We start from the raw sequence: 12,251 nt of genomic DNA, 5'->3' as shown, positions 1-12,251 counted from the left end.
CTTGGATGTTTTCGTGAAAAGAGTAACACCTTATTTTTTAGCACATGGTACACCCTGCCAATGAGTCATTATTTAATGGTGTGAAATATGTGAACTATTTAACAACGTAACAATACACTGCAGTTGTTTGGGAGAATAATTGGGAAAAAAACCCACCTCCAAGTCCAAACTGGGAAGAAGACATGGGTCACTGTGGGCTTTTTGTAACTCTCACAGCTAACACCAGAGGTGAAAGGTAGTACCTCTAGCAGTGCTAAGCTGCCAGTGCACCTTGGGATCTTCGTTGCCAGCACAGCTGCGATACAAAGCCCAGCTCTAATCACACACCAGATGGTTCCTTTATATAAAGGGATGACTTAAGAGTTGCCAAGCTATTCACCCTTTCTGTAAATAAAGATTCCAGTAGGAATCAAGAAACTGGCAAAGCTGCAAATTTCCGGCTTGCGTCTTGGCTTGCTTGCTAACTGTGGTGCCAGTGTATTTTTAGGGCATGATTAAAAAAAATAGGATGGTCTGCATCTCACTTGGCTGCACCCTGCATGAACCCAGTCATACTGAAATTGTGCTACCACTGCCCTGATCAACCGTATGCTACTGATGGCCCACAAAATAGCTGACCTGGAGCCAAGACATTTCAATCCCCTTTCTACTCCTGCTCAGGCTGGCTTTGCCGCTGCAGAGCTGGAAGCTCAGAGAAAAGAGGAAAGCAAAAGCTAATATGAGTCCCTTTTCTGGATTCAGAGGCTGAGTGGCCAGGTTTCCCAAGCTGTTTGGAAGGCTGCCCCAGGACTAAGTGCATTGCATCAGCCCCACAGCAGGTTTGCAGCTCAGACGCAGGATTCCTGCTAAGCTGAGGCAATTGCAAGGAGGCACCTGTAAACTGAATACATCCCCTAGCTGGTGTTTAATATTTTTGTGCTTGGAATATATAAATATTCTGTTTAAAGAGAAAGATGGGGGGTGGGGTGGGGGGGTGGTGGTGTCAGGGGTCGGGTGCCGAATTTGGTGTAGGGAAGAATATTATCATGGCAGCTTTTTCTTCACTAATTCTTTCATGCCAACAACTGCAGCTAAAGCTTCACTTCGCTTCTTCACAGAGCTTCGCTCTCTTTTTTCCACAGATTGACAGTGCACTAGGAGAGGAAAGCTTCCACTCAGAGATGCAAAGGCAGAAGCGAAACAGTACGTACACAAATGCATGGTAACAGAGCAGGTTTTTGGTGAGCCAAGGGTGAAATTGCTACTGGGGACAGCATCTCTTGAGGTACTGAGCTGATATCATCAGTGGGGAGGTAGCTGTTGTGCTTCAACCCCAGCCTGGAGCTAAGCACCACGCAGCCATTCGCTCACTCTCCCCCAGTGGGATGGGGGCCAGAATCAGAAAGGTAAAAGTGAGAAAACTCATGGGTTGAGATAAAGACAGTTTAATCAGGAAAGGAAAATAAGGAATTCATTCACTACTTCCAGAGGCAGGCAGGCGTTCATCCATTTCTAGGAGAGCAGGGCTCCATCACGTGTAACAGTTACTGGGGAAGATAAATGCCATCACTCTGAATGTCCTCTCCTTCCTTCTTCCCCCAGTGTTGGGGGAAGGAGGGGTGACATGGGCCCACTTCTCGAGCTTGTCCAGGTCCCTCTGGATGGCATCCATATGATGACAGACATAAGCACAGTTTCTATGCAAGTAGAAATACATGGTGTAGAAAAAAGCCCCGAGTCTCTTAGCAGAACAGGGGTCACAAGATAATCCTGTATGGCTTCAGACTGTGGGTGATAACCCATCCATTTGCTGAGTTAAAGGAGAGAAGGGATGAGACAGCTTTTCTCCGTATACATCGTGCCATTTATGTCAGCTTTCCATTGCTCTGCGACCAAAGAAATCTGCCTTTTGTCAGAGAAACAGCAGATAAAACACATGCAGACTATCTGTTGAGTAGGAAGCAATAAGATTTCTTAAGCAGAACGCCTCACTAAGCTACCATTGAATAGCAACAAGGAGCCCAAATGCCAAACTGGAAGCCATCAGCTTGTGATTTACCCTCACACACAACTTTGCAGTCTTATGCTATTTCTCTTTCAGTGCTTATTTTTGACCTTCCCCCTGTGGAGTACACTGTTGACATTGAAGTAAGCCTTATGGATTCCTCTTTTCTGGAGCAGGTCAAAGAGTATTTAAAAAAACTTCATCTTCTAGTTCCAACAAATATTTCAAATGTCGAAATGACAGTTTCAAACATCAACGTTACAACAGGTAGGTTGGTTATTTATTTTTATATTCTGGGTGCAATGCTTTTTTGCCAGTATTTGATCTCTCTCAGTTTTACCATCCAACATGCTTAGAAGTCAGCAAAACTGAACCATGCCTGCTGCCTACTGAAAGACCCAACAAGACTGAAGCTCTAGCAGCCAGCAGCACATTTTGTTACCTGCATCCCACCACTGAATGCTTTTCTTTTCCTAAGGAAGAGACAAAGCCAGAGGAAGCCTGAACCAAAGGGTTCTGCTCCAGTTTGACTAACAAGCAGTCTGAGTTACTTTCAAGTTTCAGGAAGCTGTGACGGGAGTTTTCAGACTGTTTACTTCCCTCACCTCTCATTCAGAATGTAAATTGCTGTATGAGGCCGAACTCTGACCCTGACAGAAACAGGCTGCGTGAGATGCGGTCTTTTCCCCATATAACTCACTAAACTATCCTTACAGGGCAAAACACCAGACAGGTTTTTATTACCTGACTTGTGGTTGTGCAACACCACATGCAAGTAACTACTACAGCAAAAGATATACAAACACACCAAGCATTTATAACAGTAAAGGAGGAGATTGGGTACCTTCTTATTGCTGGTCCATAAAGCAGGGAAAGTAAGCATTCATCAGTTCTCAAAAAAACATGCAAATGCATCTTTTAAAGGCCTTCAGGGTCACGTGCAATGTGTGAAAACCACTTTGTTAATATCTTACTTTGCCAGTGGCACATTAAGAGCAGAAAAAATTACAGAGAAGTGTTTTTTTGTTTGTTGGTTTTGGTTTTGTTTGTTGGTTGTTTTTGGTTTTTTTTAATTAGAAAGCATGTATGTCTCTAAACCACTTTGATAATGTCACCTTGCCTCATGCAGTGTCTGTCAGGCTACAGTCAGAATGGCACAGCCCTTTATTAGCCACTGGGACACTGAATCACCATTACATGCTCTTACAATCTTTAAAAGCCTATACATTTGCTTTCAGCCCAGGCAATATAGAAATATCCAATCTGAAAACTATCATAGGACTTTGGCCAATATGCCAGGTCAATTTTTAGGCTTCACATATCCATTCAATTACTTGAAAGTAACTGATCAGACTTATTCTTCTACCAGGCTGGTTCCCATTTCTGGTTAGCCATTTACAATTAGTGTAGCAAGATTTGCAAGGCATCAGATCATCATGCTTGCGTCATTCAAGTGAACTCACAAGAAGGGCAGCATTTAGTTGAGATCACTGGCATAAAGATACAGCAGGGTAAATATATATCATGCAATACGTTATGCCCTGTTTACCATTCTTACAGTATTTCTCTGTCTGTCTGACACTAGTCTGTCTGCCCAGTGGTGAGAACAGTAGCTGTTGTTCTTGTGAAAATGGATATGCCTGGCCAAGTGGGGTGTGCAGTGACTTGATAACCTGTCCTCCTGTCAGCCCAGCACCTGACCTGCTCTGTGGCTACATGAAGGAAATGCCTTTCTACGGGCCTTACTGTGAGCCTGAGGTGGAAGGTAAGGAGAAACAGAGCTGAACTTCATCACTGTACAGCTCATATACTGGTTAGAAGACAGAATAGCATTAAAGGTGTGATAAAGGAACACACGAGGGCTGAGCTGGCTACCACATTATCTATGAATGTGGAAAGACTGTAGAGATGGTTTAGGGCTCTTCTCCTTGTGATGTGGGTCCACCTTGACCCAAGTACTTGCAGATATTTAGTGCCATACTGGAGCCCCAGCTCTTGGAATCACTCACATGCCTCTTTGGGACTTTAGCTTCCACTAAGCAAAGACAGTTTCATCTCATCAGGTTTTCAACAATGAAACTTAGAAATGTGATCCAAGTATGCCATAGTGCTCAAAAGAAGAGAAGAAGCAAAAAAACCCAACATGTATCTTTTGTTTGGTTTTACTTCATGACTCTTGTGACAAGGTTGCCCTTGAGTTTTTAGGAACCTAAGTGATGACTGGACACGCAGGCTGGGCAGCACTGAGGTGGAGCACTACCTGTTGTCCGTGCAATCCAAGACAAACCCCTGTGAGGCTCTGCCTCTGACCTGTGATGGAGCAGCATGCAGAGATACCCAGAGGCAGCCCTAGAGCTGGAAGAAGCCCAGTGCTGTCAGCATACCTGTTCTAATCATCTGCTTAGAGGCAATGCTAGGTGATAAATCACAGAGCAGCCCCATATCAATACTGCTATACTATTTCCAGGGCTAGAGTTAGTATCACTTCCATATTGAATCTGAACACCCCTTAGAAGTCCAGGGCCCTGGGTGCAATGCTTCTCCACTGCATGGCATGGACATGTCCTTAAATGGGCTCAGCTTAGAAAATTCCGGTATCTTTCTAAGCATTTTATATTCTTTTGTGCCCATTAATGGGTCTTCATGCAGAATATTACCCTCCTAAAGTCACTGAGGATTTTTCCATTCATTTCAGTGAAACATGGGTGGAGATTCATCCTGGGTGACTGTCACTAGGCAAAAGTTAAGTATCTGATCAAAGTTATTCTACTGAACTCTCTGTAACTGGAGCGATGTAGCAATTCAACCATTGTAGGAAAGCTGCCTATCACCTTTTGAAGGGGTCTACAGCTTTGCATCAACTGGAGGAGGAGTCTAGATATCTAATAGAAGCAGGCATCTAAAATAGATACAGAAAACTGGGAGAATCCCAACTTTCCTATGATACAGATTAATCTTGGCAAGTTATAAGATTTTGATTTAGGATTAGGATGTCTTCACCCAAGGCAAATTATGCCTGAATAATCTAGTGGTTTTATAGGATGGAGTGACTGCATCAGTGGACAAAGTAAGAGCTACAGATGTAATCTACTTATATTTATATAAGGCCTTTGATACGATCCTCCACAACAGTCTTGCTGCTGAATTGGAGACATATGCGTTTGACAAAATTAGTTCAATGGCCACGTCCAAGGAGTTATAGTCAATGACTCAGCATCAAAGTGGAAGCCAGTAACAAGTAATGTCCTTAAGGAACTGTACTATTTAATATCTTCATAAATGACATAGTGAGATTGGATGCACCCTCAGCAAGTTTGTAGATGACACCAAGCTGAGCACTTCATTCACTAGAGGGAAGGGATATCACTCAGAGGGACCTGGACCACTTGAGGAGTGAGCCTGTGCAAACCTCATGAAGTTCAACAAGGCTAAGTGCAAGGTCCTACACGTGGCTCAGGACGATACCCAGTATACATACAGTCTGGAGGACAAAGGGGTTGAGAGCAGCCCTGCAGAGAAGGACTTGGAGATACTGCTGGATGAAAACTGGACATGAGCTAGCAAAGTGTGCTTCCAGCTCAGAAAGCCAATCATCTCCTGGGCTGCATAACAAGAAGCGAGGCCAGCAGGTCAAGGGAGGTGATTCTTCCCTTCTACTCTGCTCTCGTGTGACACCACCTGCAGCACTGCGTCCAGCTCTGGGGTCCCCAGTACAAGAAAGCCATGAACCTGCTTGAGCATGTCCCAGGGAGGACCACAAGAACGGTCAGAGGGCTGGAACACCTCTCCTATGAGGAAAGGCTGACAGGGTTGGTGTTGTCCAGTCTGGAGAAGAGAAAGCTCCAGGGAGACCTTGTTGTGGCTCTTCAGTACTTACAGGGGCCTATAGAAAGGCAGAGAAAGACTTTTTACCAGGATGTGTAGTGACATGACTAGAGGTAATGGTTTAAAAGTGAAAGCAGGTAGGTTTAGATTAGATATTAGGAAGAAATTCTTCACTGTGAGGGTGGTGAAACACTGGCACAGGTTGCCCAGAGAACTTATGGATGCCCCATCCCTGGAAGTGTTCAAGGCCAGATTGGAAGTCCATACCCATAGAAGGGGCATTGGACCAGATGATCTTTAAAGGTCACTTCCAACACAAGTCATGCTATGATTCTTAGATTCTGTGATTAAGTTAGAGGAAAAAACTAACAGATCATTTTGTAAGCATTGTCTTTTACTATTTTTATACTTATTTTTATGATTTTCCTTACAGGCTCATGTGGTATGGGAGAACCCATCATAATGAATATGTCCGTCAGACTCGACAGAGACTTTTGTGATGATCTCAGGGACTCTTCTTCTGTATTATACAAAAACTACAAAGCTGACCTTGAAAAAGCGGTAATGACTTTAGTTTTCCATCTCTGAAAGTAGAAAGCCCTTTAAGAAATATGGTGCTTATCCTAAGTGTCTGGGAAGTAGGGTGCACTGCCACTGTCTCTGTGGGGAGCTGTGAAGTATGCAGCGGTGGTAGCTACCAAGTGGGACAAAGCTGATCTCCATTGAAAGCCAATGACCATATTTCCATTCATTTTGATATACTGGATGACAGGGAAGTGTTTAGGAATCTATTGCACCAAAAACATGAAAAAAAAATAATCTCATTATTGGTCCCAGCTTAAATCCACATGAACACTCATAGAATGAAACCGTCAACACAAATTTATCCCATGATGGTGGAGAGAGCACCAGGCTTGTTCCATCAGGAATGCTACATACCCTTACTCACATCAATGCTGAACAGAATGTTTCCTAGTTTAAACATGCTAGAGTAATACATAGAGAACTTACATCATGTACTATCTTTGTTTACAGTTTAATGCTAGCTACAGATGTTTACCAGGCTTTGTATCAGCAACAGTAACTGGTTTCAGGTAAGTAAACAATTTCATTTTTGTCCTGGGAGACACAAATCTTTCTGTCTGGTCTCCAGGAGACCCCGGTCAGCAAACACTACATTCACTCTGGCTAGAGCCCACACCCAGTATGTACATACTGAGTAACAGTATAATAGCTGTACAGGAAAGCCCAGCTATTAGCATGGAAATAGGACTGTGGGTAAAATTCACTGTTGTGCAGAAGTCCAAGGAACATAATAATTCTCTATCTGGTTCCTCTTTGGGAACCACCCAAAAGGGCAAAAGAATGTGAGTAAACCTAACGTCGTTTCCTAGCTCATCGGGAAGATGAATTAGTGGACTTTGACTCTGGATATAACATTGGATCTCAACAAAAGACACATCACTTAAGTCCACATATATTTAAATGCAGCTGTATTTTAGGTTTTCTAAGGGAAGTTAACTAGAAATAGACAGCAGATGGAGATGTCACATAAAGGTGTCCTTACTTTGGGAAGAGCTGTAGCACAACCTTCTTGTATGCCAGAGCAAGTCTTGAGTCACAACAGGAGCTTTCACAGGTGAGCCCTGTGAAGCCTTCCTAGCCATGCAAGGTGGGTCACCACAACACAGAAAACCACTGATACACAAGGATATTAAATTCTGGTGCTTCTCTTATTCTTGTATCTGTTTAGGCCTGGAAGCATTTTGGTGAACTACGAAGTAAAAGCAGGAGCAGCAAGCTTCGAACAGATAGCAAATTCAAACAAAATTGTACCACAGTTTCTAGATACGAGGTACCACCTAGACGAAGCTACCTTCACAACAGAAATAATTAGTAAGTTTAAAGCACTCTCAATACTTTTCCTTCACCCCTTAGTATTTCTAGCCTGAACCATGTAGCTGCCTTATACTGTTGATTATTTGGTACGGGACCTTCAAAACCCATTTATTTCTCTGGCTTTTCATTTCATCCTGTGCCACCAAAGCTTAGGACTTACATGAGACGACCATGCGTACAGTACCTCCCACAGAATACAAAATCCTTCCAAGCTACTCCACTGAACCCTGGTGCAGTGTCTCCATGGGAGCAAGTTCGAATACCCTGATGTTCACCTCCAGAACTGAGATAGCTCTTAGCGTATCAGGCTGCCAGCACTTCCCACTTCTTGAAACAAAAACCTCTTGCAGTTTACATGAGAACAGGTTCCCCCTGGCTTCCTTGGCACATTTTCCATGCTGCTGTGGGATAATGTGCTACAATGCAGTTGCCTGATCAAGTGCCTCAGAGAAGCTGTACTCTCTGTGCGCTGAGCACTGGTCTGTCTTTCTCAGAGGATTACTTTGACCTGGTTGCTTCTCCTCCCATTTTATCTACTTAGAAGGTAATGGTGGGGATAATATTTCTGGCTCTCTGCAGAAAACCTTCTGGGATCTTTGGCTGACAAAGAATATGTTGAGGGAAAATTGCATAGCTTGAATCAGAGGTAGTCCCCTGCAACTGATACTGGGTGCGTATTAGTTGTGAAGCACCTAGGCTTCCCAGGAGATGAAAGACACCATACAGGCGTGAGCTGAATGACAATAATGCAGAATGTTGCTCTTTGTCTTCCCAGATCAGACAATCTTCACTGTGACCCCTGCAGACTTTTTTGAAGGAGATACAGTAAGACTAATTTGTGAGGCAAATTCAGCATCTGAGAACGTGACCTGGTATCACTTTGATCAGATCATCTCAACCAGCTCCCGGTATTCAACGGAGAGAAAAGTTTCAAGAAACTCGAAGTCAATTCTTAAAATTAGCAATATTACAAGGAAGGATTCTGGTATGATTTTCTATCATTAAAACAGCAGGAGTAAATCTCTAGTGTGGCTAAGTCAATAAAAAGCAAAGAGGAATGCTGTGACTGCATTTTTCTAGAGTAAATGTGAAAAATACGCTGTCCCTCATAATTTTCCGGTGGGATTTTTTTTTCTTTAATGAACTATGTACTGACAGGCATCGCCAGTAAGATGTGAGCTGACTGAAATGACTACACAGCCCTGGGTATTCTCAGTGCCAGGCTTCACTGCCACATGACAGGAGACTGGTGACTGCACGGCTGTGAAGCCTTCCCACACTTTTGGTGTGGTAACTCGAGGTTGTGGTTGAATTCATCCTTGATGGCCCTTGCCCTCTTTGCAAACGTAACCTGATTAATCAGAGGTTGGAGCTACAGTTTTTCATGTGTTCATGTTTAGGGCTTTTTGAAAATCAGAAACAGGTAAATCGGTGGCATTTTTGCTGGGAGGAGTTATCAGGGTAATTATCATGTATTATCAGAGCTTTGACTCAAGCTCCCCCTCAGTTCTTCTCTTTGGATCATGAATTTTACATTCAACTTCAAAAAGGGTAGCCTGTGACCAGGTATTTGGGCACACATATGCGAGGTAGGAGTTGTGTGTCCAAACTTCTTTGGGCTAAGGATGTCCTGGACCTTATGGCAGTGGTGCCCCCACTCCCATATAAGCGGTTTACTCACTTGGGTATCCCCATGGGGAAGGGGAACCCACATACCTAAAGTATGAAGGAAGTTTGGAGCTCTGATTGCCACTTTCTTAAAGGAAGCCTGGCTGCATCCAAGGGCCAAGTGCCTGAGAAAGTGGCTGATTACTACTCTGCTGTCTCTGGCAACACCTTCTGAGCAGCATCTGTGCCTACAGAGTGCCAGCCTTTGGGGAGCCCACCCTGGGTACCTGTCTCTCACCATTTTGCACAGCCAGTCTACATTCTTACTACGACACATTGCTGTCAGATGGACTATAGGCAATATGCAGATCCCCAAAACACCAACTCAGCCAAACTTTAAGCATTTCAGTCCCAGAGACCTAGTCTCTGCTCAAGTACCCATCAACACTGAAGCTGCCTAACCTGTATACATTTGGCACCAGGAGTCTGCAGAAAGCATACTGCAGGTGACCTCAGGGTACATTTTGATCAGCAAGTAGCAGAGCCGCTGTAGAGCAAGGAGATGTGGAAACTAGGTGTGGAAATAGCTCCCAGCTCCTGACTCCAAATGCAGAGGTAAAACCAGCAAAGTATGTTCTCAATGCTAAGATATTGCCTATGCTTTACAGGTTCCTATAGGTGCACTTTCAGAAACAGCGATCCATTTTACACGCTAATATACAAGGCCACAAAGACAATAGCAGTCTCTCCGCTAAATGTCACTTCAAACTTTAACGACATCACTGTTATATGCAACAGTCCTGAAATGCAGACGAACAGTCCTCTGCTGTCCTGTTGTATTGACAGACACTTACCATCACTTACTGGTGACTGGAAAGTAAACGGAGCAATCAACATTACAGGTAAGATTAACAAAAGATTCTTTCACTTGTGCAGGGGCCAGTGGGATTCTGGGTGTCTCCATGCACTGTGCAGACACTGATGCTTAAAACTGTGCCATCCTGGATGGAAACAGCCACCTGGACCAGCATCACACCGACTTTTTCCAGAAAGCTTATTTCTGCATTGTCTGGTTTTGAGAGTAGGGATGAGTGCATCAGTCTCTCCTACTACCTCTAGAATAACCCTTGGGGTATGAAAGGCTTCTGCGTACCACATACTGAGACTTGGCAACCAAGGGACATAGGTGCTACACTTTGAAACAGCTGCAGCACAGCTAAATAGTGAGCGCACAGTTTCCCTCTGCTCCTGTAGCTGTGATACATCACATGCCAGTTAAGTCAGTGGCGTCCCATGAGGCTTTACTTATGAGTAAAAAGAGTTAGTAAAGCACCAAATAGACATGTTACAAGGAGTAACAAAACAACATCAACAGAAAGGCTCACAAATGTCTAAGGACCATAGTCATAAACAGCCTATTTCCCTCAATATTTTATAGGTATGGATTAACCATTTGTTAATAACATTTACAACCATTTTTCATAAATGAAATTTAGCAGAAAGCAGGACAGCAGGATGAGAGAAAACCTTCAGAGCTCCTGTGCACAGCCATTTCCACAGAGAACAGGTACTGTGTACAGCAGTGCTTGCAGAGAGAGGGGTGATCCTGGCCTCCTGTAATGAGCTGTTTTGCCCTTCACTCCCTGTGGCCAGGCTGTTCCCCAGGAGCTCTGCTCTCATGCCAGATGCACCTTCAGCTGCAGCATGGGACAGCTTTCATGGGGTCTAGAGCTAAGCCAGTTAAAGTTGAGTGTCTGTCAAGTACCTCCAAATTTTTATTTCAAAATACGATATTAAAATCTGCAGTACTTACTCCTGGTTTACTTATCTTACTCATCCTAAATACTGCAGATAATGAGGTTAGGCTGAACCAGAATAATCTTCATTTTGGCTTATCCTGAGGTATCCAAGCAATGTTGTTGCTCTCAGAGTGGTTTTGGTGGTAGGTGCCCAGCACTGTGCTGAAAGTCATCTTCAGACCTTTGGAAAACCACTGTGGGTGTTGCCAGAGCAAAAGGTGTGAATGAACTTCAGCCATGACGAGTTAAAAGTGCCATGTTGTCACAGGTTACATACAAACCCACAAGGTTTTCCTTAGCTAGAGTGTTTGCTTATGATTTCCAGAGCCCAGGTATTTTTGGACATCCATAGCCCTTCAAGAAATGTTTATTTCTTTCCAGGAGTCTCCAGTTTCAGTGGCAACTGCACTGAATACAAGCTCATTATCAATGAATCGCTATGCCCACCTGAGCAGTCAGGTACGGTGATGACATACACGTGTGAGCTGCACACCGGACACGGTGCCTGGCATAGTCAAAACATCAGAGTGACGTACCTCCGGGCAGGTAAGGGTCAGGTGGCATGTAACAGACCATCAGCAATTCTAGCACGTAGGTGGCCTCTGTGGCACGTGCCATTCGCAAGCAAATGGTTATAACGAGCGACTCTCCATAATGTGACATTTACCTTGTGTTGTCTCAGCCCATGTAACGATATCTTCAAGCATCTCATCAGTTTCTGAGGGATATAAATTCAATCTGACGTGTGAAAGTGATGTGACCAATTATGAAAGTATCAGTTGGAAAATCTGGTCTGGAAGCAAGATGAAAACAGTAGACTGTGATACATGCATCAAAAATACAAAATTCCCAGCAACATCTGTGCTCGAAGTGAAGAACGCCACACAGGACTGGAGCGGTGAGTGAACATGTTTTGCATTGGCTACAAAGGCAATGAAATTTCTGCACCAAATCATTTACAGCATCCCTAGCCCTGCAAATCACTGTGAAGCCTGGTCACAGTAAATAAAAAAGAGAGTTAACATTATAACTACTGGAGGACATCAAGACATGACGCTGCCAACAGCACTGTACTTGTTCAGTATGAGGATTCCTGACCATGCAAAAGCTGAGGAGCACTTCTGTTGACTGAGGCA

General features: G+C 43.8%; 1 protein-coding gene across 3 annotated transcripts in view; it reads left to right on the top strand.

Annotated features, from left to right (window-relative positions):
- Nucleotides 1-12,251, top strand: part of ADGRF5 (adhesion G protein-coupled receptor F5) — a 47,616-nt gene that overhangs the window by 20,229 nt on the left and 15,136 nt on the right. For all 3 annotated transcript variants that reach the window (XM_056344084.1, XM_056344085.1, XM_056344086.1), the window contains exons 4-13: nucleotides 1,122-1,182; nucleotides 2,081-2,251; nucleotides 3,570-3,749; nucleotides 6,243-6,370; nucleotides 6,845-6,903; nucleotides 7,563-7,705; nucleotides 8,484-8,693; nucleotides 9,985-10,218; nucleotides 11,497-11,661; nucleotides 11,798-12,013. In XM_056344084.1, coding sequence (XP_056200059.1) covers nucleotides 1,122-1,182; nucleotides 2,081-2,251; nucleotides 3,570-3,749; nucleotides 6,243-6,370; nucleotides 6,845-6,903; nucleotides 7,563-7,705; nucleotides 8,484-8,693; nucleotides 9,985-10,218; nucleotides 11,497-11,661; nucleotides 11,798-12,013 — 1,567 coding nt within the window. The remainder of the gene's footprint in view (nucleotides 1-1,121; nucleotides 1,183-2,080; nucleotides 2,252-3,569; nucleotides 3,750-6,242; nucleotides 6,371-6,844; nucleotides 6,904-7,562; nucleotides 7,706-8,483; nucleotides 8,694-9,984; nucleotides 10,219-11,496; nucleotides 11,662-11,797; nucleotides 12,014-12,251) is intronic.

The sequence above is a fragment of the Falco biarmicus genome, chromosome 6 (genome assembly GCF_023638135.1).
Source record: "Falco biarmicus isolate bFalBia1 chromosome 6, bFalBia1.pri, whole genome shotgun sequence".
NCBI classification, from domain to species: domain Eukaryota; kingdom Metazoa; phylum Chordata; class Aves; order Falconiformes; family Falconidae; genus Falco; species Falco biarmicus.
This window is presented reverse-complemented; position numbering and strand designations above follow the sequence as displayed.